General features: G+C 45.8%; 1 protein-coding gene across 1 annotated transcript in view; it reads right to left on the bottom strand.

Annotated features, from left to right (window-relative positions):
* Positions 1-25641, bottom strand: part of Ube3d (ubiquitin protein ligase E3D) — an 89305-nt gene that overhangs the window by 32657 nt on the left and 31007 nt on the right. Inside the window, exon 9 of the mRNA XM_048353638.1 lies at positions 5050-5188. Within this exon, the coding sequence (XP_048209595.1) occupies positions 5050-5188 (139 nt within the window). The remainder of the gene's footprint in view (positions 1-5049; positions 5189-25641) is intronic.

Below are 25641 nucleotides of genomic sequence, written 5' to 3'. Positions count from 1 at the left end.
CCAAACCAATCAGTTTCAGCCTAACAGCCACTTAATTTTCCTCGATTCACCCACCGGTTGGACTAAGAATGTTACTCAATCCTCCCAGATCTCAGAGGTGAGTCTCTTGCTCAGTTCTGCTTCCTCTACTATTATTCCATTACAGTGATGACTTTTCAGATTTCCAGAAGGTGTGCTTCAATCCCATTCACCTCCACTGCCCTCTGGTATCTGGGGTCTCCTCTGCCTCAGTGGTCCCACTCGCCTTCAGCTGAGTCTGCTCTGCTTTCATGTCTGCATTTCACACAGAAAACACACACATCTACTCTGCCTTGTAGCAACCTTCTCAGACTGAAAGCGGGCGTTGGGGGGCCTCAGGCTAGGAGTCCGTGCTGTCCACCCACACGCGTCAGGAGCTGCTCGTGGACACCACGTCTGTGGAAGGAAGCACCAGCAACAGTGGCAACAGCAGGTGTTAGCCTGTCCACGCCACAGAACCCTCTGGACCTCTGCACTGTGGCTGGCCACCATCCCAGTTACCCTGCGGGAGCCCAGCCGTGAACACTGGCCACTCCGGTGAGTGACATCTTCCCAGCTGTGAAGGCCGCGCTGGCCTTTCAACGCTCCTCACTCGTGCCCAGGGCGCAGTTTCAACGCCGATCCCCATCTGGTGACAGATCTCATGCAGAGCTGCCCCTGGCCCCGCCCTGCCCCAGCGGAGAAGGGGAGCTTGGGCCCGGCCACCTCTGCTCCCCTCTAACCAGGGCTTCTGGATTTCTAATATGAGGCAGGGTCATGCTAATTTGCATGCTACTTGTGCCCCCGTCCTTACCAAGTCCTCCTCCTGCCCGGCTGCTGTTCTAGGTTCTGTGGGTGCAACACTGCACACAAACAGGCAGCCCCATTCTCATCAACACACATTTTAGCAGAGGAAGATACAAAGCCAAGTAAGTGAGTACAACCAACTTCAAACCGGGGGAAGAGCTGACTGGGAAAGGCAAGGAGGAGTTACAGGGCCTCGGGCCGGGGAGGAGAGGACTCAGGGAGGGAGAGAGGTGAGAGAGACCTTGGGCTGGAGAATGAGCCAAGGAGCCCGGCACTCAGGCCTGCTTCGGGGTGTTCTGGAAACAGAACAGGTGCTACACAGAGGCCGTGGCTACAGCAGGCTTGCCATGAGGAGAGGAAGAAGAGCCAACCAGTGCAGAGTGCAATGCGTGTGGGGGTGGGGGGGGGTGGGAAGACAGGTCAGCAGAGGAGGCGGGCCGGGACAAGGAGTCTGGTTTCATTCCTATTGCACCAGGAAGCCGTGGAAGGATTTCAGTAGTGACTGACGTGAAAAGGAAGCAGAAGCAATTGTATGCCTTCTTCCTAAGTTCCCATCAACTGTAGTGCACATATGCTTAGCAATAGGTCTGTGACTAAATCCTACATTCTACTTCTGATAACCATACTAAGAGACACTACAGGATACAATGGAGGGGAAGTTAAATTGGGACAGCACCACCCAAAGACACCCCTGCTGGTCTAAGCGGAACACGGCAGTGTGAGTCTAGAGAATTTCATATACCATAATGGCTTCACTAAAAACAGAGATGGCCTGCAGGAGGGGCATTCAAACCTAAAGTAACAGTTGTGCAAGAAGAAGCACTGCTTACAGCGACTATTCTGCCTGGGAAGTAAGAGAAGCGGAAATGCTAAGCTGGTTCTCTATAACAAACGCCATTCTACTACTTTACGACTCTAACCAAAATAAGTCTTAAAAAACAAAATGCGGCCGTATGCTGGTAGCCCTTGCCTGTAATCCTAGCCACTCAGGAGGCTGAGATCTGAGGACTGCGGTTCAAAGCCAACCGGAGCAGGAAAGACTCTTATCTCCAGTTAACCCGCAACAACAACAAATGCCGGAAGTGGAGTTGTGCCTCAAGTTGTAGAGCACTAGAGTTGGGCACAAAAGCTCAAGGACGGCGTCCAGTCACTGAGATCAAACTCCAGGACTGGCACCAAAAATAAATAGAAATATATACATAGACGAGAGCTTCCAACTAAAGAATATAAGCTCCAGTGTAAGCGAAATTCACGGCCATGCCCCCATAACTAAAATGAAGAGCGAGGCAGGTACGAGGCAGAGCCACGCTCCATAGTGCCGCCCTGTTCTTCCTGATTCCTCGTCTGGCGCAGACTTGCACACGGAAGTGGGCTCTAGAACATTCCTGATGAGAAGCATCTGGGGAACAGCAGGGATGAAACTGTCGGGCGTGGTTCCTATGGTTCTGCCAAGTTAGGAAGGGCGCGAGCTCCTGACAGTGATGTCAAGCCGACAGTGGACGGCGATGAGATGCAGCCCGGGGGGAACCTGCCGCCAGCCCGCTAGGAGCTCCTGCGGGGCACCGGCTTTCGTTCAGCTCAGCTCCCGAGACCAAGCTGGCACGCCTGGAGGGCCTGGACCGGCTCTGTCTGGCCCAGGCTAGCAGCTCAGGCCTGTGATCCTAGCTGCAAAGGATGCTGATACGTGAGGGGTTAAAGTCAGCCCAGACGGGAAGTGGGATTCTCATCTCCAACAAACCACCAAAAGGAGCTCTGGCTCAAGTGGTAGTGAGCTAGCCTTGAGCACAAAAGTTCAGGAACGGGGGGCTGGGGATATGGCCTAGTGGCAAGAGTGCTTGCCTCGTATACATGAGGCCCTGGGTTCAATTCCCCAGCACCACATATACAGAAAACGGCCAGAAGTGGCGCTGTGGCTCAAGTGGCAGAGTGCTAGCCTTGAGCAAAAAGAAGCCAGGGACAGTGCTCAGGCCCTGAGTCCAAGCCCCAGGACTGGCAAAAAAAAAAAAAAAAAAGTTCAGGAACGGGACCCTGAGTTCAAGCTCACCCTCTACCTCCCCCTAAGTCAAATCCCTCACATTCAGTTTAGATTACTCTTTTTTTAAGACTTGTGTTCACATTACTTTGTAATAAAATTATTTTCAATTTATACCACATATGGAAGACTTTCTTTGCTCCCTGAACATGGCCATAAAATCCTGGAAGCCAGAGTCATCTCTCTCGGGCTGCTCATTCAACCACGGTATACAACTCTCACATGGTCCGAAAGAGGGAAGGACATAAAAAATAATTGTCTTGCAGCTCCACTCTCTTGAGATAATCCCTGCAAGTTTCGTGTATCTCCCTCCGTAAAATCTTGTGGCCATATGAACCTCTGTTAGGTAGTGCTCAAACTACTGAGCAAAACTTCGAAGGTGTGTGGATTGGTAGTACCAAATATTACTATAGAACTTTAGATCATTTGTAGTTCCAGGGGGTACACAAATAAGGATTCTCTGTGACAAAATAAGGGTGAGTGTGTGGGCATCCTCACTACATCCAGTGTCACTCGCCTTCCCCTGACACCCAGGGACTGGAGGGGGCACTGCCGTTGGGGGGGTGACGGAGAGCAGCCTCAGGCTTGGTGCGTTGCTCCAGCTTTGTTTGTGGCTCACAGACACAGACCTATTGCTAAGCATATGTGCACTACAGCCGATGGGAACTTAGGAAGAAGGCATACAATTGCTTCTGCTTCCTTTTCACATCAGTCACTACTGAAATCCTTCCACGGCTTCCTGGTGCAATGGGAATGAAGCCAGACTCCTTGTCCCGGCCCGCCTCCTCTGCTGACCTGTCTTCCCACCCCCCCCACCCCCACACGCATTGCACTCTGCACTGGTTGGCTCTTCTTCCTCTCCTCATGGCAAGCCTGCTGTAGCCACGGCCTCTGTGTAGCACCTGTTCTGTTTCCAGAACACCCCGAAGCAGGCCTGAGTGCCGGGCTCCTGGCTCATTCCCCAGCCCAAGGTCTCTCTCACCTCTCTCCCTCCCTGAGTCCTCTCCTCCCCGGCCCGAGGCCCTGTAACTCCTCCTTGCCTTTCCCAGTCAGCTCTTCCCCCGGTTTGAAGTTGGTTGTACTCACTTACTTGGCTTTGTATCTTCCTCTGCTAAAATGTGTGTTGATGAGAATGGGGCTGCCTGTTTGTGTGCAGTGTTGCACCCACAGAACCTAGAACAGCAGCCGGGCAGGAGGAGGAGTTGGTAAGGACGGGGGCACAAGTAGCATGCAAATTAGCATGGCCCTGACACTGGCAAACTCAATCTCTCTTTGGATCTCAGCTTCACCTCCTGCACAATGGGATATTCATTCCAGTCCTTTCCAGAATATGTGGTTAAAGCTGATCAAAGCTTAATAGGCGTTCTAAGGTCAAAGACTGAACTTTGAGACAGCCCCCAAGGCCCAGAAACAGCCAATCACAGAAACAACAAATGCTGACTGATTTCCAAGACAACGAGAATATCAGTTAGACTGGAACAATTACTTTTAACTCAACTTTCGGAGACATAATGCATAGGAAAGTCTACCTGTCTGGCTTCACCACACAGTAGAGGTGTATATTCGGGTACACAGGTGATTCTCCAGAGGTAGAGCTCACCCAAACTGACTCTTTCCTCGCAAAGCCTGGGCAGTCCCACCAGTGTCTGAGGACGTGCAGTTTTCCACTGTCGTAATTCTGATTACATTCGGAAGCTACTGTATTATAACATCTTAGTTCTCATTTGCTACCTCCTGTGACAATTAGCTGTGTACTAAGAAGGGGCTGTTCCTGCTGGTCAGTCTACATTAGCAGCACGGATTGTACCAAGAACACAAAATAACGAACCCCCCCTGTGGGTATGGGGGGTGTTGAGGGAGAGGCGGACAAGGAAATGGGGCTGAAAATGAGCAGGTCACCATTCCCCTTTACCCATCCACCTGGCAACCTGACTTCAGGAGGAGAGCGGCAAAGCCACGGACGACTGTCGCGTAAGGGCCCGGGTGGGGAAGGCGGGCAGCCTCGAGATCCTGCCCTGTCCCTCCCAGCTTGGGAGGGCGAGCCCTGGCGTCCGGAGCTGTGCTGCTCACCGACCTGTGAGGAACCGGCCAGGTGATGGGCGTCTCTGGCTCGGCAGTGCCACCGCCCGCGCCCGAGGCCTCCGCGAGCGAACCCCTGGTACGCAATCGCAAGCAAATCAGAAGCCGTGTCCCGGTCACGGTGTCTCCCTTACCTGGAAGGAGTTCATGCGGCGCAGGGACAGAGGCAGGGTGGCCGTGCTCCTGGACAAGATCAGCAGAAGTTCCAAGCAGCTGGCGGAGGGCAGGGTGAGGGCGTGGACGCTGATGTCACTCTCCCAGGCACGCGCAAGCCTGCGACACACACACGGCTGACTTTCACAAATGCGCTCGTGCAATCACTTTACATCTCTGACAGAACCAAGAAAGACTCCCGGTGGTTTGGCAGGGGGTGGGGGGAGGAAGCACCGCACCAAAAAAATTCACAAAATCGGTGTCCAAAAACATCGTTATGCTGTTATGGCTGGGTCACGCAAGTGTCAGGCCATCTTTCTGCAGGAGAAGCGTGGACCCATGCGGGCAGGGCTGGCAGCAAGGGACGGGGGAGGGGGGGGGCGCGTGACACCTCGTGGGCGGCTGCTTTGCACCAGGTCCTGGGTAGCCCTCCGCCTCCTGGGCCAAGGAACCACCGGCCTTGGGCACCGCCCAGGGCAGCCTCGGGCAGCTCTGCAGACCCCGCTCAGCCCAGCTGAAAACCGCTGCGGTTTGAGACTGAGGAAAGCCAGCATCAGAAAAGGACAGGCGCCTGCCCGAGACAAGGAAGATGTGCACAGGGTCACCACGTTCAAGTCTAGAATCTTGCTTTCCTGATTCTGCATCTAATGCTTCCATACAGAGCAAATTCCAGAAAAGAACATGCCACTCCCTGAAAAATGAGAAAAATGCACGAGTTCTACGCTTCTAGTTCTTCTGTTTTTCCAGTTCAATCCCTCAGTTCTTACCTAGGTATTTCTTGTGTGATCCCTTATCAAATTCTCTTTTATCAGTGTCCTGTGTTTTAAAATACAATAACTTGCCAGGAGCTGGTGGCCCAGACCTGTAATTCTAACCATGCAAAAGGCTGAGATTTGAGGATGGAGGTTCAAAGCCCATGTGTGCAGGACAGTCCGTGGGACTCTTACTGCCAGGTAGCTACCAAAAGGCTGCAAGTGGAGCTGTGGCTCGTGTGGTAAAGCACCGGCCTGAGGGAAAACGCGAAGCTCCAGCGCCCAGGCTCTCTCGGAGCGCAAGACCCAGGATGAGCACTAACAAACAGGCAGTGCTTGCCTGTGTACTGTGTGTGTGTGTGTGTGCACACACTCTTGGCCATTTCTGTAAGTGTCTTGGTAATGCCAACGCCATGCCTCGGTGGCGAAGGGAGGTGGTTTCCGGATGGAGTAGCCGCGGCCGAGGCGTAACGGGTCACCCAGTGGGACTGCGGCCCCTCCAGGCAAGGCCCCGTCCCCCTCTCCCGGGCAGCAGTCAGGGCTTCTCTCTCCGGAGCGCTTTCCAACCCGCTGGATTGGAAGACATGGCTCACCTCCTGAGCCCATCTGGCTGCAGCAAGGATGTGTCTGAGCGGAGTCTCCGTTTCAAAGTCAGTATCTTATATTGAGCGGCTCTGTTACTCGTTCTGCTTTTGCTCATTACGTCACAGTCTCAACACTTCTCTAGGATAGAAAGGAAAAGGCTATCTTCTCAAACGCCCCCCAGTGCACCTGTAGCCGGCGGCTCCGCGCTGCCTCTCCGGCTCCTCCCCTTAGGCCTCGGCCAGCCGCACCCCGAGAGCGCCAGGCCCCGGGCTGTACCTGGCACACATGCACACTATGTCTGCTTTATTTATACTGCATTGAAAAGTAGGCTGAAGAACAAAGGTTTAACAAGGGTTTATTTTAGTATAACAGGTTAAATCATGGCAAAATGGACAGAGGGCAAGAAGAGGAATATTTCCTGCTCCTGAAGAATTAGTATTATTTTTGGTGCCAGTCTCAGGGCTTGAACTCAGGCCCTGGGTGCTATCCCTGGGTTATTTTGTTTTTGTTTTTTGCTCAGGTCTAGTGCTCTATCGTTTGAGCTACACCTCTACTTCTGGCTGTTTTGGGGGCTCATTGGAGTTAAGAGTATAAAGGACGTTCCTACCCAAGCTGGCTTCAAAGTGCCACCCTCAGGCCTCAGCCTCCTGGAGAAGCTGGGATGACAGGGACAGCCACTCCTGCAGGTCCTAAGGACAAATTTTAAGCTCTGTATGTAACATGCTACAAAATGTTTACAAATCTGTTGTTTCTCTTAGGGGCAATTTAGTTTAAAAGTTTATTCAAGGACTTTCATTCAGACTTATATGATTCGGTGAAACACCAAGTTACCGTTTAAGAAAACACTAGCTAGTTTCAGGTAAGAAATTCAACTTCTAAATTACAGAGGGGGGAGGAGGGGAGAGGAGGAGGGGGGAGGGAGGAAGGGAGGGAGGGAGGAAGGGAGGGAGGGAGGATTCCTTCCTACCAATTTCAATTCAATTTCTTTGAAAAATTTAGTTACGTACCTAAATAAAATAAACCAGGTAATTCCTGAAAGTCTCCTAAATTTTATTTCTATGCTCTGCTTTATTTTTTATTATTACTAGGACTTCAAAGAGATCCTTCCCAAATCCAACATCTAGGCTGCAAGAGGGGAAGGAAAGGACGGAGGCTGTTCCTTACACACCGTCTCATTCAGACAGGAAAGGATTTCACTAGTTTTCTTTTTTATCTTCTTCAAGTCAGAATCAAACATTGTTCATAGAACCTCAGAGGAATTTCACTAACAGCCTCAAAGGACATCACTTTTTAAACACAATGATTAAATCTTGTCTTCTTTTCTTGTGAGGAATCCTCAGCAGTGAGCACTTTGTACAGTCGGGTCACTTGGAAAGAATGTTCTCAATGAGTAACAATAAATAATAAAATGTGGGGAAGCATCCTGGTATAGTTTATATGGCAAGTAACTGGGAGGCAGGAATGAAAATACGGGTGAATCAAAAGGTCAGTCTAGAAAGGTCTTAAAGTGGTGGATGTTTACTGAAGACCCGAATTTACCGATTAGAAAGCTAACTTGTTCTTCGTTTTAAAAAAAAATAGCAATTCATTACACTGAATACGAAAAGACTGTACTTCTTGAAGCCTGTTCACATCATGATGAGAAAGTATTTACCTATTCATATAATAATGAGAAAGTATTTTTGAATGTCACAATTAGGTTAAGTTTGCATTTTTAGCTTAGTATAGGGAAAAATTTTCATGTTTCTTTACAATCAAAATAGTTTATTTACTTCTTAAAAACAAAGAGTATCATTTACAACCAAAATAATAACTGACAACTAAAATATCCGTTGCAGCTAAAATAACAGCACAGCTAAACTGTTTTGTCTGTTTTGGTGCCAGCGATGAACTCAGGGCCAGGCACTTTTCCTTAGCCTTTTCATGATTCACTGGAGACAAGAGTCTCATGGGTCTCTCAGCCTGGGCTGGCTCCAAACTAGAATCCTCACACAGATCTTGGCCTCCTGAGCAGCTAGGATTATAGTATAGCATGTGCTACTGGGGCCCAGCTAGTTGAGGTTTTTTGTGTTTTTTTTTTTTAATTAACAACAAAAAAGACATCCAAACCATACATATTGCTTTACTTAGATACATGTTTTTCTAAGTTGAAGAGATAAGACTAAAGTTTTGATGAGTTCCTCTCTTATTTTGACCTCACTTTCTGCAAATGCACTTCCTAATCACTTAGAATATGAAGTTTAAAAAGTAGCAAAGTCATTGCTTTAAAGTATGAGATCCCCAAATCTCAAGACCTAAGTAATCATTAGAAATTTGAAATTATATGTAAAGACAGATACAATATCTTGAGATGCTAAAAAGCAATGCTTAATGGTTACAGGCCCGATTTCAATCCCCAGCACAAGAAAAAAAAAGTAAAGTTTAATAATAGTACCTAACTAAAATTAATGTATGAACACTTAAATTCTCTCCATCTCTGGCGGTACTGGGTGTGAACTGAGGGCCGTGAGCTTGCTAGGAGATGGATGACATGAGCCGTCCACCCTCAGTCCTTTCAAGTAAGGTCTTGCTTTCCGTGCGGGCGATCCTGGCTCTCGATGAGGGACTGCCCTGCCTGGCGTTCGCGGCTGAGATGGAGACGTGAACTTCTTGCTCAGGCAGCACTGAACTGTACCCCCTGCCCCCCAATCTCGCCTCTATGTAGCTAGGACACAGGCATGAGCCACCAGTCCCAGCTTAAGCGCAAAATATTCTAACAATGTGTGTTCAGAGACCCAAGGAAGCAAAGGAGGGCCAACACACGGACAGGGGCTATCGGTGGACACGGGGACTGTAAGAACCGGCTGCTTTGCTTCAACTGTGTCCTGTTTCGTTTCACGTGATTGTTTGTATAGGTACTAATTTGATGGTCAGGGAAAAGTAAAAGCTACTTTTGTTTCGAGACCATATTAAATGAAATCTACCTCTGAATGCTTTCACCTAACAAGCAAAATACAGCTTCGATATAGGAAATGAACCAAATGATCTGAGCTAGTATTTTAAATTCTTATTTAAATTAAGATACAAGCAATTTAAACTTTAGTTTTTCCATGCCAAAAGTATCTAAGATTTAGAGTCGGAGGTTGTTTTTTTTTTTAATCATTGTTAGCAACATTCAAATTGCTCTTGATATTAAAAGTGCAGTATCTTGAAGCTGACAAATCTGGTGCTTACATGGATACTTTCCTTCAGTAACAAAAAATACAAAATAAATAATACAAGTCAGACTATGTGAAGTGACTTTAGCAGGTATAGCATGTGTTATTAAGAAAAGGATAAAGAAATGGCAACAGGAGCAAGAAGACTTTCTTCTTTTTTTTTTTGCCAGTCCTGGGGCTTGGACTCAGGGCCTGAGCACTGTCCCTGGCTTCTTTTTGCTCAAGGCTAGCACTCTGCCACTTGAGCCACAGCGCCACTTCTGGCCATTTTCTGTATATGTGGTGCTGGGGAATCGAACCCAGGGCCTCATGTATATGAGGCAGGCACTCTTGCCACTAGGCCATATCCCCAGCCCGAAGACTTTCTTCTTAAAGTGCTAATGGAGAAAAGCTCACATCCAAGGAATGAAAGGCCAACGTGTTCAGGTAATTTCCACGAACTAGAACAAGGAAAAAGCTGACGTCACCTGCTTCTGCCGACACAAACTCCACTGTGGACTCAAGTGTCCAACCCAACATTCAACCACTCACCACCAACCCTCAACCAGCGTTCGTCATCCACACCCCCATTGCGTGCAGTCGAGCCGCAGGGCTGGCCAGCCTGCCTGGTGCCGGGACCCCATTAGGCCTCACACCACATCACAGCCAGAGGAAGTCTAACAGACCACACAGCTGTTTCAACAGCTGGGTTTCTCCAAAATTAAAGCGTTCTATTCCTGACAGTGCCTAGCAACTCAACTGTTCACACAGCTGCTCAAGCTGAGGAGTCAAAAACCAAGTGCGTATACAGTTTTTCCTGTGTGCCACTGCTGTGAAACTCCTTCAGAAGAGAAGTTCCTAAACTTAAGTGCATTTGAACATTTTCCAACCTGTTTAAATTTTTACACCTGCACTGCCTGCACCTCTGACCTCCAGCCAACGTTTCTGTCATCTCCGTCTTTGCCCTTTGCAATCATCTTCCTCTGACTGAGCTCTAATTGCTAGCGGGCTGTTTTCTGCTCCCCTCACTGGGACTGGGGTGCTGTATGCCCCAACTCCCTTCTCTATTGTCTGGGAAGGAGCATTTTTATTCTGTTGACAGAGGGGGTAACTCAAAAGTCCCCAGTAGGAAAAATATTATTTCCAGCGACTTTTGTTAATAGGGTTAACGACTGAGTCAGGACACTTAAAAACAATCCAAAAATACTGTTTTAATTTAAAGGCATTCTGTAAACCTTTCACAATTTTGCCTTTGTTATCATGTTCTTTCAGATACATCTGCTCGCATAATTGTCTATACTTCCTCTGCACCACAGAAACCTATTCACCAACAATCATCACCAATAATGATTAGCCTGCCTTTCTCTGGTAATCCATCTATCTTAACCTGTCTACTAAGCTATTTATTTACAATTTACTCACTTTCCTATTTATTTCTTCATGTGGTGCTGGCGATTGAAGTCAGTGGCTTGTGTATGCTCAGCACACACTTAGCTATGGAGTTTCACCCCCGCCCACTTCACTTAGTCTTCCCATGGATCTATTCCTCCATCTACCCACATATACTTCCCATCTTTGCCAAGAGGACTGCACAAGGCCAAGCTAAGTTACCCAGCTGAGCTCCTCAAGCCCAGACAGGACTTTCCTCTTGACTTTCTAACATGGTTTCTTCTCCTCGCAGACGCTCACTGTCACAGCTAACGGTACTGCATCACAGCTACCGGGGTCTAAGAATAGATTTACTGCCGGATCTAGACTAATCAAAACCTGAACATACCTACGGAGAAGCTGAGCATGTTTTTTAGATTACAAAATCTTTCCTGCAGCAGCTCCAGTTCTTCGGCAGGGTGATGTATGGAGTGACCCTGGCCCATTCATCTAAGAAACGCCATCTGTCCCCAGCCTGGCTGCTCAGCACGGAGGCTGTACACGGAAAGGTGTTCGCAGAGCTAGTGCTGGGTAATGGTGTCCGGGGGCAGGCTGACTCCGATGAACGCAGGCATCCGAGGGCGGGAGCCTAGGGCTGGAAGTCATTCCCATAAATCATGTCCAGCCCTAAATCACAAGTGCAATAGAGTTAAATTTTCTTAATTAAAGGCGCCTTGAAAACACTGCGCTGTCGTCACTGTCCTACTGCCCGAGGCGAAGGCCCGAGACACTAGCTCTGCAGTCCCCTAGCTTCGTTTCTGAGTAAAGTCTGCAGAACTGTGCTCCTTCTCCCAGCTTACAATATTGTTAGGATCCATTTCATTTTACGGGGCTAAACATAGCCAAGTTTTCATTTTTAATAAGAGCTTAGATAAATAACTTTAAATCCCAAAGGGCCTTGTTAAAGTAGCCTCGTGAAAGTTTTATACTTGCATATGAGTTTGGGGAAGAAAAAAATAAAAAATGTCTGCCTAGCAGTTTGAGCTCCTGCTGCCTCCTCTAGCCCTGGGGTAGTTATTGTTAAAATTCATATGTCTCGCAATTTCAAATGATTTAAAGCAGTCTATTATGATAAATCACCATGAAATACGTCCAATAGAAGACACTGTTCAAACAAAACCCTCAATTTAAAATACACACAAAGCACCCATCCATATGTTTAGATAGCATTAAGGTTCTGGTACGTTACTCATCTTTACACGGATTTTATCCTCAGAGCCTGGGATGCAAAAACATACACTGTACTAAGTGATCTATTTTCCCTTTCTTTCTTTTTTTAAAGAGGTCATTCAACACATTTTGACTCTACCCTGGAGAATTAAACTCAGGGCAGGAAAGTTCCAATGAAACTGGAGACAATCATTTGGAATGAGATGAACATGAGTCCTGGGCCAGGTTAGCATTTTACCGCTTCTCTAATAAGACGTGGGAAGATCAAGGTCGACACAGAATATGTAAAAACTCAGGATGGTTACAAACAGAACAGAATCCTACATTCAAACACTGCATGGCTAGGATGGCATTCGACAAATGCTACAGTGCCCAGCACATTATTTCATAATACGCTAAGTGCTTAGTAAACATATGCCAAATGAGTTGTTTTAAAAGTAAAATCAATTTATTAGTGGTGACTCCTTTGTACAACTATGCTAAGATAAAAAATTTAACTTAAAAATCAGCTTAGAAATCATCTTCCATGAATTTTATCTAATTTTAAGAACAATTAAGAAATATCCTACAGGGCTGGGGATATGGCCTAGTGGCAAGAGTGCTTGCCTTGTATACATGAGGTCCTGGGTTCAATTCCCCAGCACCACATATACAGAAAATGGCCAGAAGTGGCACTGTGGCTCAAGTGGCAGAGTGCTAGCCTTGAGCAAAAAGAAGCCAGGGACAGTGCTCAGGCCCTGAGTCTAAGCCCCAGGACTGGCAAAAAAAAAAAGAAAGAAAGAAAGATCCTACAATCTGTACCTCCCTCTGAAAATGATTCCAATGATAAGACTGTCAGAGCGCAAATTGATGAGTAGAATTTTGCCCATCCTGCCATACTTTTAGCATGTGGCTGTCTGGTCTTCCTTGAAAAACTCTAGTAACAGAATCGCTCAAACAAGGTCAGTCTTTACACTGAGTGAAATCTATTCTTCAGAACCTGAGCACCTCAGAACAAATATCTGACAAAATAACCCTTTCCCTAATGTTTTTCTAAGCTACATTACTCATTCCCTCCAAAAGTGACTCAGATGGATAAGTCTACCAGTCTAAATGTTTAACTGTACGTTCCAGCTTAGTGACCCTTTATTAAAATAAAGGCTATCATGATCATCACTACTAGAGATAAATAATGAAAACAAGCATAGTGCTTTCTTCACTACCCATCGTTTGCACATGAATCAATTCATTTAGTCTTCATGGGGACACTCTAAAATGGTATTTCAGTAGGTCCACTTACAAATTGAAGTCCAGGAGGTAAGGTATAACACACACACACACACACACACACACACACACACACACACACACAATCTCTCGAAGGAAACAGGACTCAATTACAGTCCACTGACTCCCAAATGTTTTCTAACACACCTTGAGGCCCAATCTTTTCAGCTGTAAATATGAGGATGAAGCTGTGTCCTTTAAGTCTCTAAGGTTTCTTGTGAAAAAAGAAATACACATGTGTGTATAAATATGTGTGTATAAGGCACACACACACACAGGATTTTGTCGCCACCATCACTCACATGCAGATAATCTCTGCTCTTACCCAAATGTTTATGAGTGGGAATTATTCACTTTACAGGTGCTGCAAACACTGCTATGCTTTCTCCCCAGAGTGCAAAGCACAAGGCAACCACCTGAGCCAGGAGCAGAAGCCAGATCCTGTAGAGATATAAGGTGTCCTTTTACTTTCAGTTCTAATTTCGATTTGGTGGGGGGGAGGATGGATAAGGGAGAACGATGGAAGGGGTGACACTGACCAAGATGCAAGGCACCCACAAACTGGCAGGCTGAACTGAAAGCCCTTTGTACAACTACTGAAAGAAAATAAATACAAAAGAAAGCAGGAAAGAAAAATGTGAGATAGAGACGGAAGGAAGGAAGGAAGGAAGGAAGGAAGGAAGGAAGGAAGGAAGGAAGGAAGGAAAGGAAGCTACCTTACCCCTGGTAGGTAGGTCTCTCTGTCTGTTTCTTCTCATCTAGAGACTCTCTGCATTTCTCTATTATCTATACTTACAATATAATCTATACCTATGAGAAGTATCTATATCACAAAGACCTTCTGTCTTTTCTTCCCCTGTTCATACTTAAATGAAGAAATCAAGCTTTGTTCATCCTGTTCAGTCTGGGTTTTACCAATAGCAACCTATGGTATACATAAAAAAAAAAACTTTAAATAAAGTAAAACTCATTGCTCAACTACACAAGTAACTAGCAAAATAAGATTTATAAAAACAAAATATCAGCAAAAATGCCAAGTGTTGATATAAGGTGAAGAATGGAAATCTTTCTAATGTTGGTGTGGGTATAAATTTGTATAGGTGATCTGGACAGTCATTTGACATTACCTAATAATAGTAAAAATGTACTCAGACCCAATCAATCTACTTCTTAGTGTCGAAGAAAAAAGTGCTCACACGTATTGAAAAGAGGAATTAGTAAGAATACTTACAGCTGCCAGGCACTGGTAGCTCATGCTTGTATCTGAGAGGCTGAGAAGTGGAGGATCTTGGTTTAAGGCCAGCCTAGAAGAGTTTGTGAGACCCCTTCTTACCACAGCTGGGTGCCGTGGTGCCTGTCCGTTGTCCCACACTAAATGAGAGGATCAGGGTGCGAGACCAACTTGGGCATAGCAGTCACCAAGACCGACCCCACAGAGCAAAGCCGGATGTGGTGGTCAGCCCTGTGATCCAAACAACACGAGGAAGCTAAATGTAGGCAGGTCATGGCTAAGGTACTCGACGCTCAGTTGGCAAAAAGCCAGAAGCACCAGCCTTGAGGAAGAGAGCTGAGAAAGAGCACGGGCCTTGAGTTCAAGCCTTTGTATTGGCCAAAAAACAACACACTACAAACGAAAGGAAATAGCCCAGAATCCATCCCTTAAGCATCTGAGTTCAAAAAGAAAAGTACAGTATGATCACATAAAATGATATTAAGTGAAATGAACTCCAAGTTCACTTACAAGACAATATGCTGTAAACCAACTGTACAACTCGAGGGACAGAGGGGACTGGGAGGGAGGGAGAAAAATGAGGGAGGAGGCAACAACTTTGATAAGAAATGTATTCACTACCTTATATATGAAACTGTAACCCTTCTGTACATCCCCTTGACAATAAAAATAAAATAATAAAAAAGGATGTACAAATCATTTATAGATGAGGCTGAAGGGATGCTTGATGCAGAAAAGAGAGAGAGATGAATAGAGAAGAAGTAGAAGCTCCTTTCTATGGATGAACACCAGCAAGCCTCTTCGACTTACACATGTTATGGCTAAAGAATCAGCTCGCAGTTCAAGACCCTGGGGTGTTCGCCGCTGGCCCGGCATCATTAACCCCTGCCCTCGCTCCACAAATCTGATTTCTCCAGAAGGCCATGGCCTTGTCCAACCACAGCACTCATTCCTACCGAATTCAGGAAGGGACAAAATGCACGACTTAGCTGGGAAAGTCTGGGACTGCAGTCTGAAGCACACCTACTTATTGGCCAGGGAGATGCACTGTAGCTGCCCCTTGCAGGCCCCAAGAATGCCGCTCTTATCTCAGTACTCAGAAGTAAATGTCCGTCAACAGTTTCATAAAGGGTGAGGACATAAATAATACTGTCCGTGGAACACCTGTCACCACAACTCAATTTGCCTGTTGTGCAGGAAAAGCAGCCAAAGCCAGTATGTATACAGACAGTACGCCTATATTTCAGTAAAACTACCAAGGCAGGAAGAGGCCGTGGACTTGTCCACTCTGATCTAAAGCAATCTAACACATTTGGAAAAGGACTTTTTCTGGGTGTCCATCTAAGCTCTTTTCCTTTTTTCAAGGCCCAAGTCAAGTCCAGTTTTCATCAACATGTATGTGTCAATGACATTTAAATGAGATATTCCCATCGAAGTCACTGCCGCTTCTTTGGAATAAAATACACAGTGCAAGATTTACAGCCTCTCAGACAAGGAATTCCTTTTAGGAACTGGTAAAAACAGTCAGGCTTGGTGGCACACACCTGCAATCCCAGCTACACAAAAAGCATAGGTTTGAAAATCCTGATCGGAGGGCAATACCAGGCAAAAAGTGGAGACTATCAGAAAAATAACCACGGCTTTTAAGAAAACTGTGACAGTGTGGCTCAAGTGGTAGAATACCTGCCTAACAAGTGTGAGATTCTGAGCTCAAACTCCAGTATTGGTGAGAAAGACAGAGAAACAGTCGGATAGAGAGATATGTATTGTGACACTTGTCAAAAACAAAATAAATGCATGCATGTGCAACTTTAAATTCAACTTGTTTTTTGTTCCAGTATTAGGGCTTGCAATCAGGGCCTGGGTGTGCTATCCCTTAGCTTTGTCACTCAAGGCTAGCACTCCACCACTTGAGCCCTACCTCTACTTCCACCTTGTTTGGGGGGTGGGGGGGGCTGGTAGTTAATTGGAGATAAAGAGTCTCACTGGCTTTCTTACTCAGGCTGGCTTCTGTTATCCTCCGGTCTCAGTGTCCTGAGTAGCTCGGATTACCGGCATGAGCTAAATTCAATTTTATAGGCTTGAATGGTATCCTGAAATTTGGAGGTTATGGCAGAACTTCAAGGATCCGGTCATTGCTCTTGCATTCGATATCTCTCACTGTAGAGCAACTCCTCCAAATTTTGGCTTGAAACAAGGAACATCTGGCAGTTTCTGCAGGATGAGAATTTGGAAGCAACGTAGCTGGTGGCTCTGGTTCAGAGTTTCTCAAAAGATCACAGCCAAGATGTCAGCAGGGGCGAAAGGCATTGAAAGGCTGGACGGGACCCCAGTCACGCTGCCCGCAGAGGTGAGCCCTCACAGGGCTCCTGGAAGGAGGCTCCACGCCCCGCCACCTGGCTCTTCCCCACCGCGTCTTCTCAGGCTGCCATCTGGGTTCCCCGAGACCCAGCAAAGAGTCCACGGTGTCGCCGTGACCTATGGTTTCAATTCACTGTCACAGGGTTGTGTTCTATTTGGGAGAAGTGGTCACTGGGGCTATTCATACTCGACAGTAAAACTGAGCTCCACCTCTTACAGGAAAGAGTATCGGAGACCATGTGAACATACTATAAACGCAATGCCAACCTACAAGTAATTAAATGGTACAAAGGAGAGAGGATTATGTTTAATCTGACTGTTCCCTCACTATTTTTAGCACCACCATTATTGAGAAAACATCCAAATTTACTGACTGTGAGTTAGGAAGAATCTAGAGGCTTTCATAATGAGCCTATGAATTTGAAAGTAAACCATTTTTAGAATCTAAACAGAATCATCGATTGTTTAACCTTTACAAAGCACGTAATGAAGAAGGAATAGCAATTCCTGAGCTATGCCTAACTTAAGAACAGATGTTCTGGCTAAGGAAAACTTTGAGAAGGTTAAAAACAAAACAGGTAAATTGCAAGAGAAACATATCATTTCTAAAAAATTTTTTAAAGAGAAAAAAGTAAGCACCACAATCTCTACCTAGTTATAATTGTCCTCCCAACTGAGATGAAAAAATACTGCTGCTCTGAGCATTTCCTCAATTCCCAACTTTTTGAATTTGCCCTTAAGCCTTTTTGTTCTTAATTTAGACTCTGTGTATCTATGAGCCTGACAAGTAAAATGTCCTCGGAAGGCAGAGCTGCCAGCTATAATCAATGGAGACGGAAAAAACAAAACAGGGGAGCATGGTGGTGTATTAGCATTCGTTAGTGCTACCTGCAAAGCATATGTAGCTCATCAATAAAAATGTAAGATCTTCAGCTAAGCACTGGTGGCTCATGCTTGTAAATCCTAGCCACTCGGGAGGCTGAGATCTAATGGATCACAGTTTGAAGCCATCCAGGGCAGAAAAGTTCCCAAGATGAACCATCTTGTGAAAATTCATCTTCAATTAGCCACCAACAGGCTGGGCTGGAGACACGGCTACCGTGGTGGGTGCTGGCTGAGCGGAAGCCAAGCGAGCCAAAGGCTGGGGCTTTAAACCTCACATACGCCAATGCCGAGCCTAACAATCCTGAGCGTAAATGTGCTCTCTCTCATTTCAGGAGGCTCATGTCCAAATGTACACAGCGAGTTTATGTAAGTGTTCCGAACTATTCATCCGAGTGTCTGGCTGCAGGAGTGAACAGATCCGAGTGTGAGGGAAGGGAGAGGAAAGGGGAACATGGGATAGAGTCACCAGGTAAGTGAAGACGGTTTACAAAGTGAGTAATACCAGGTACAGCTTTGTCTTGTCACCAGGCTGTCTCCGCCACAAGAGCAAGACTTTCATGGTGTTTATTCTCTGAAGCATAGCTAATACAGTGTTGAATAGGTAAACCTCGGACCTGCGCTCTGTGTCCAGTGGGAAGGAGGGTGGGGAGGGAGGGAGAGAGAGAAGCATGGAAAGAAAAAGTGGGGGGAGGAAGAAAGAGAAACACATAGAAACAGAGACAGAAAACTGCAAAATATAATTAACCATCGGGAGTTTTAAAACATATGATGGGGAAAACAACAGAAGGCGTGACACTGATCAAGATGCACTACATTTATAAACTCATTTGCTCAACTGAAACCCTTTGTGTAACCAAAAATAACTTTCCAGAATGAATATAAATTTAAAAGTAAATAGAAATCCTCTCATGAATTCCCGTCTGCTGGTGAACACGCGGTGTGCACCCCCATCCCTTACCCGGGCTGATCTGTGACCAAGGTAAAAGCCGTGGGCCGACAGGGAAAGTACCCCCCCCCCACACACACACACCGTGAAGCCATGCACTCCAATTCCCTTCTTCTGGAAGCTTTTCTTTTTCTTTGCATCAGCGCTGGGCTTGAACTCAGGGCCTGGGTGCTGTCCATGAAATTTTTTGCTCAAGGTTAGAGCTCCGTCACTTGAGCTACAGCTCCATTTCTGCCTCGTCCTGTGGCGACTGGAGAGGAGAGTTCTACAGACTCAAAGCCTGCCTGGGCTGACTTGGGGCCGTGATTCTCAGATCTCAGCCATCCCAGTAGCTAAGATTACACGTGTGACCCACTGGCGCTCAGTCAGCTTTGACTTTTCAGCTGCAATTCAATGACTATCAGGCAACTTGGTCCTTTTGTATTTACTCTGGTCCACATGCGGATCACGCAAAATGTAACGTATTGGACTTAGTGCGCCATGAAAAGCCTTCCATTCACCACCATACAAGGTTCCCAAGTGCCCTACGATACGTTCTTCTTTGCAATTTACATTAAGTCCTTAGAACACGAAGGTGCTGAAGAATACTCATGTGAAAGTATCCACGTCCAATTTCACCAAGCCCACGATTATTTAATGACAAGTATGATACCTGAACAACAATGTTTCCAAAGATGATCTCATTTACTATTATCTGACTGAGGCGTCGTTTCTCTCTCTCTCTCTCTCTCACCCCAAACTGTTCAGATCCTCTGTATTTCTGGAAGTCTCTTTTACCACGCCCCCCACCCCGTGTGCCTTTGCTCGGGCAGTCCCCCTCCGCCTGCCGTCCCTCTTGTCCTCCTATGCCTTGGTTCTCAGAACGAGCGCTGCCCTCTTGGCGAGTCGCTCTTCAGCCGCAGCTCATCAGGCAGAGCCCGTGTATCGCACAGGGCTCTTAGGTCATCTGCAGTCTCTAACACACAAAGTTTTAGACTGGAAATAAGAATTCTGCCTGTTTGTGCCTTTACCTCTAACGCCTCTCCACCAGGAGGTTGCACACACAGGAAGGCTAACGGGATCTCCTGCAAATCTGAGCCGAAGCACTATCTTTGTGAAGAACTTGGCAGCAAGAGAAAAACGAAACCTTCCGCTTATGAGTTAAATCAAACACACACAAGAGCTGGAGATGGTGCTCTCCTGAGATGTCTTTACATCTCCCAAGGTCAAAAACCCCCAAATGTTCAGTCTAGCTATCCCACAGGGAAGTCAGGTCCAGAGGGGAGGCTGGAGCCTGGGCTGGGTGGAGCTACGTCACGTGGAGGACAGGGACTCACGCTCCCTGTCTGCTTCCAGTCTCCTGTTCTTCCACAGCAGAATGCCAAATGGTCTTCCACAAGTTCTAAGTGCAGCCAAGGTTTCGGGCCATCTCATTATCAAATAAGATAATAAGATAAGAGATGCGGGAAGTATTCTTGCAACCATCTTACTTCAGAGTGCCAAAGCATTTCACATGACGGAAGATTAAACACGAGCAACACAGTTCTAGTCTTTTGCAGTTAGAAGACAGCAATGTTCCAGTGCCATTCTATTCTTGTAGCACATAGCTGATGAATGATGCCTGAATGTATTTACACCTGTTTGAAGAACTATGTGGCAAGGACTATTGCTAAAAACACGGCACTCTCCATAACCCAAAGTTCTGCCTTGGTGCAGAGGTTTTGAGATACAGACTAGATGACTTCATCCATGAGGTTAAAGGCAGCTGGTAAGCCAAGAGTTAAGAATGGAGGTGAAGGGGCTGGGGATATGGCCTAGTGGCAAGAGTGCTTGCCTCGTATACATGAGGCTCTGGGTTCGATTCCCCAGCACCACATATACAGAAAATGGCCAGAAGGGGCGCTGTGGCTCAAGTGGCAGAGTGAGCAAAAAGAAGCCAGGGACAGTGCTCAGGCCCTGAGTCCAAGCCCCAGGATTGGCCACAAAAAAAAAAAAAAAAGAATGGAGGTGAAGTAGTATATGTAAGGGATGCCTAAAGAAAGCAGGCCAAGCAGAAGACAAAGGAAAGCTCAATAAAGACAGTACTAAGGTTTAAAAGCAAAACAAAACAAAAGCACTCTTTGAAAAGAAGCCCAGAGGGGCAGGATGGTTTGAAGCAATGGATGTGTAGCAAGGTTGCAATAACCTAAGGTGGGTTGGGAGGCAGACACTTAAGACTGGTGTTGGCAACTAAGCATTTGGGGGGGGGGGAAGGGTGGAGAAAGTAGGCACTAAAATTAGGTTCAGAAACAATAGCCAAATTTAGGTTTCTTTAGTATCAAAAAGGACTAAAGTGTACAGGTGCCTTGATGGCAGTCTAAAAGAAGCTCTGAATGGAAAAAAAATCTATTTTTATTTCTATTAAAAATTGATAGATTAAGATGAATATATTTTAAGATTAATTTTTAAAATCTTTTTCTTCTTCTGCTACAGGGGCAGTAGTTTCTGGTGAGAGTTGGTAAAAACCAACAGAAGAAGAATGTATAGTGAATGAAATCAAGGAATTTGATGACAGGCCTCTTTCTGATATTTATAGTCTAATGTGGCTTAGCTAAGCCCGGTGGGCAGTGGACCTTAAGTTCTGTATGGCACCTTCCCCACAGAGATGTTAGGAAATTAAATGAAGTTAAATTACGAAAGAGCTTAGCACAAGCTTGATGCATCATAAAAACTTGATCTACAAAAGTTAGGATCAGATTAAAAACCACAGTATTTATTTGTCTTTAAAGATATAATGTAAAGTATATAAAAAAGAATACACAGATCTACAGATAACAAAAATATTATTCCCCTAAAGAAAAGTGGACAGTCTATAGTATTTGTGTATGTATGTTATGCATGCGCACACAAGTGCGTGCACACACACACACACACACACACACACACACACACAATTATCTACTCTGGATCATCCCCTTTGGACTTCGTGATTTAGAAACATACTCTGATAAAAATTAGCAAGGCAGCCAGGCACTGGTGGCTCATGCTTGTAATCCTAGCCACTCAGGAGGCTAAGATCTAAAGATTGTGGTTCAAAGCCAGCCTGGGCAAGCCAAGTGCCTGAGACTCTTACATACAATTAATAAACAAAAAATGAGAAGTGACACCGTGGCTCAAGTGAGAGCTCTAGCCTTGAACCAAAAAGATCTGAGGCAGCATCCAGGCAGCCAAACCCCATGACATACAGATACACAGAGAAAAAAATAAAATTAGCAAGGTAAAGTTACTTTACCATCAAAGGTACCATCACTTTATGTTGCTAAAAGAAGAAGATTTATGAAAATGACACAGGTTAATAAGGTAATGAGAGCAGGACAGTCCACAGGATGAAAAACGTGACAATTTTCTCTGTATGTCTGAAAAATTTCCAAGGACACAGGAAGAGGCATTCCCTGTTAAAGAAATTTTTATAAGTTGGCTAAAACCTTATCTGTGCAAGAACACTTACAACCAAAGGCATGGATTCTGACACCCATCCGTTTCCCATAGAAGTATAATGAAGCTAATGTGGATACTGGGTGAAATGGGAAGACTTGTGACTAGTCATACACTTTGAACAAACACACTGAACTATGTATGATCTGTGTAATGAATACATAGAAGTTGCAATATTTCATTCTGATTGGACATGCCAGAGAACATGGCAGACACAGGAGAAAGCGGGACTGAGGACTTCTGGATAACTGTCTGCCAGGCTGGAGGAGACATTATCCAAGGTGATAAAGACTTGCGGCAGGAGGAAGCAGGGGATGCAGTAGGGAGGATCAGGCTGGCTGTAGATGTAGTGTGAATTAGAGAGTTTAGACAGGTTGAAGAGATGCAAATAGATACCACATAAAGTGTGAACACAAGTCGCTCATTGGTGGCTCACACCTGTAATTCTTAGCTACTCAGGAGGCTGAGATCTGAGGATCAGCGTTTGAAGCAAGCCTGGGCAGGAAGGTCTGTGAGACTCTGCTCTCCAATTAACTACCAGAAAGCCACAATTAGAGCTGTGGCTCAAGTGGTAGAGTGCCAACAACCTTGGGCAAAGAAAGCTAAGGGTCATTGCCAAGCCTCGAGTTCAAGCCTCCATCAAAAAAAAAAGGGGGGGGGGAACACAATGTCAAATGTCACAATGAGGGGCTGGGGATATAGCCTAGTGGCAAGAGTGCCTGCCTCGGATACACAAGGCCCTAGGTTCGATTCCCCAGCACCACATATACAGAAAACGGCCAGAAGCGGCGCTGTGGTTCAAGTGGCGGAGTGCTAGCCTTGAGCGGGAAGAAGCCAGGGACAGTGCTCAGGCCCTGAGTCCAAGGCCCAGGACTGGCCAAAAAAAAAAAAAAAAAATGTCACAATGAAGCCCATTGTATTGAACAATTTTAGCAATTTTTTGTACAATAAAAATTAGATGCATTTAAGAAGGAGTGGCAAGCACCTGAACTAGGCTGATGGACTCATGAAGAGAAAGGTGGATGGACATGACCTTACGGCTGCTCGGAAGTGAAGAAAGCGGGAAGGCAGAGGCAAGGAGGATCACGGAACAAGTAGACACAGATACAAGAGACCCACATGCCCTCCAGGAACTTTAATGATTTCCTTCCCTTTGGGACCTACTTGGGCTCAGGGCCTGGGTGCAGTCCCTGAATGCATTACCAGGCTATAGAAAAGGGTAGAGATGACAGCGAGGAATGCAAAGCTCCAAAGCTCCACCCTGAGCTCTCTGGTGGTGGCCTGGAGATAAGCCTCCGAGACTTTCTCGGCTGGGGGCTCAAGCCTCAGATCTCAGCCCTCGGAGGGGCCCGCATTCAAGGCCAAACAGTCATTTTTAAAAAGATAAAATCCTATCTAATAGGGCACAATGAAGTTAGTCTGTTAACATCAAATCTGGAACAGCTGTGAAAAGGGGAGAGCACTTATCCAAGGCCCTTGGGACCTACTGAACTGAACTATGAGTGAACAAGTAAGTACGATTCTCTAATCCAAGTTCCCAGCTTATCTGGGACCCGCCAGGTGCTGGAAGATGAGGAAATGAGGAACCACTCCAGGTTGCAAGGGGGAGGATATCTCAGAGACCTGGGCCTGGAAACAGCTCCCTAGGGCTGCAGCGGAAGGATCTGAGCAACGACATAAATGCATTAATAGCCAGGTTAATAGGATAGTACTGGATTCTAATCCAAAACGTTAGATTATATAAAATAAACAGCCTCTATGATATAAACCCTTCACTAGTGAAAGGCTTGGTGAAATCTAAATAAATCCAGGAGTATAGTTTAGAGCAGTAGCAGGCTTCCTTTGTTTTTGATAAAGGTATCAAAGGTCATGTAAAAGGAAAATAAAAACATTTAAAAAAATAGGTGTGTGACTCACAAACACTATTTCTACTACCTTTGTGACTTTGTTATAAATGTAAAACCACTCCAAAATAAGAAAGTTTAAGGTTAGGGTTGTAGGTGTGGCTCCGTTGGCAGAGTGTGTGTGCAAAAATGTAAGTAACCAAAGTTTATTTCTAAAGAGTGCATAAATATATCCCAACAATAGTAACTGCTTTTCTCTGTCCTCTTTAAAGCAATCCTTAAAGCAGAGGCACAGGAGATATGTACAAAAGTTTTCACTACAGAGAAAAATGGAAATCAAGTCAAAGAGACTGTTTAGACATCATGGAATATCAGACCATTGTTTAAAAAATGAGATTTACGTGTATGTACTAAGGAGATACAAGCTGCCTGAAAGAATAAATTAGAAACCCGTATTAAGGCGCTACTTCTGACTGAACATTCTTGTGCATTACTTCCATTCGGAAGGAAACGGAGCGTCTGTGGTTACCGCCAGTGGCCCCTGCAAGCCTGCACACGTCTAGCTATGGTCTGACCCCATGGCACACCATTCTCATCTCCCATACGGAGCAGGGCTGGAATTGCTGATGGAAGCCGAGGAAATCGAGGGCTGGCCACAGGAATTTGAAATGACTTTACAAGGAATGTGCTTCTAGCGATGACCTGAGAAATGGCCTTTCCTTTTTTCTTTCCTAAGCTGGGGAGAGAATGTTCGCCCTGCATGTAGGGAAATGGCGGGAAGAGTCCACATGGAGCATGGCCGCAGTGCCAGCAGAGGCTGCGTGCTGCTGGAGGCTTTGGCGGGAAGCCTGCCTCGTCCCTCGTGGAAGGTACAGGGAAGCCAGGCTGCACCCTGGGAATGCCAAGAATGACACGTCCAGTTCACCGCAGTGTTCTATAGACGTGCCTGCACCTACAGAGTCACACACACACACACACACACACACACACACACACAAAGTCCCCAAGTGACAGTAAACAAAATTGACTTCTTCTCTCTACTGCAAGCTGTCTTTAAGACTCCAAAGTTCAGATTTCAACCCTGAAGAAGCCAGACCCACCAGAACATTCCAAGTGCTGTCCATGACAAATGTTCAAGTAAAACCATGGCAGACACTACTGATCTTGGCACTGTCATACAAAGGCAAAATGTCTTGGATGTTCCAAAACTCACAAAGAAAATGCTCATGAAATTCTTGAGGCATTCCTTTACTTCTAAAATTCCATTACAGACTTCAGTTTTTCCTTACTATATTTTAAAAAGAGTTCACTTCCCATCAATAATCATTAGTATCTTTAAAAATAACATTTTGAGAAGCTTCAGCTATCTAATTAAAAGTGTTCTCTGAAACCACAGCTAAGTTTCAGTAAGTGATTAGGAGCTACAATCCGACTCTCAATATTCATTAAAACAGACCACATAGTTTCTTCAGTCCT

This window comes from Perognathus longimembris, chromosome 9 (assembly GCF_023159225.1).
Source record: "Perognathus longimembris pacificus isolate PPM17 chromosome 9, ASM2315922v1, whole genome shotgun sequence".
Lineage (NCBI taxonomy): Eukaryota > Metazoa > Chordata > Mammalia > Rodentia > Heteromyidae > Perognathus > Perognathus longimembris.
Note: the sequence above shows the minus strand (reverse complement) of the source record. Positions and strands in the feature narration are given on the sequence as shown.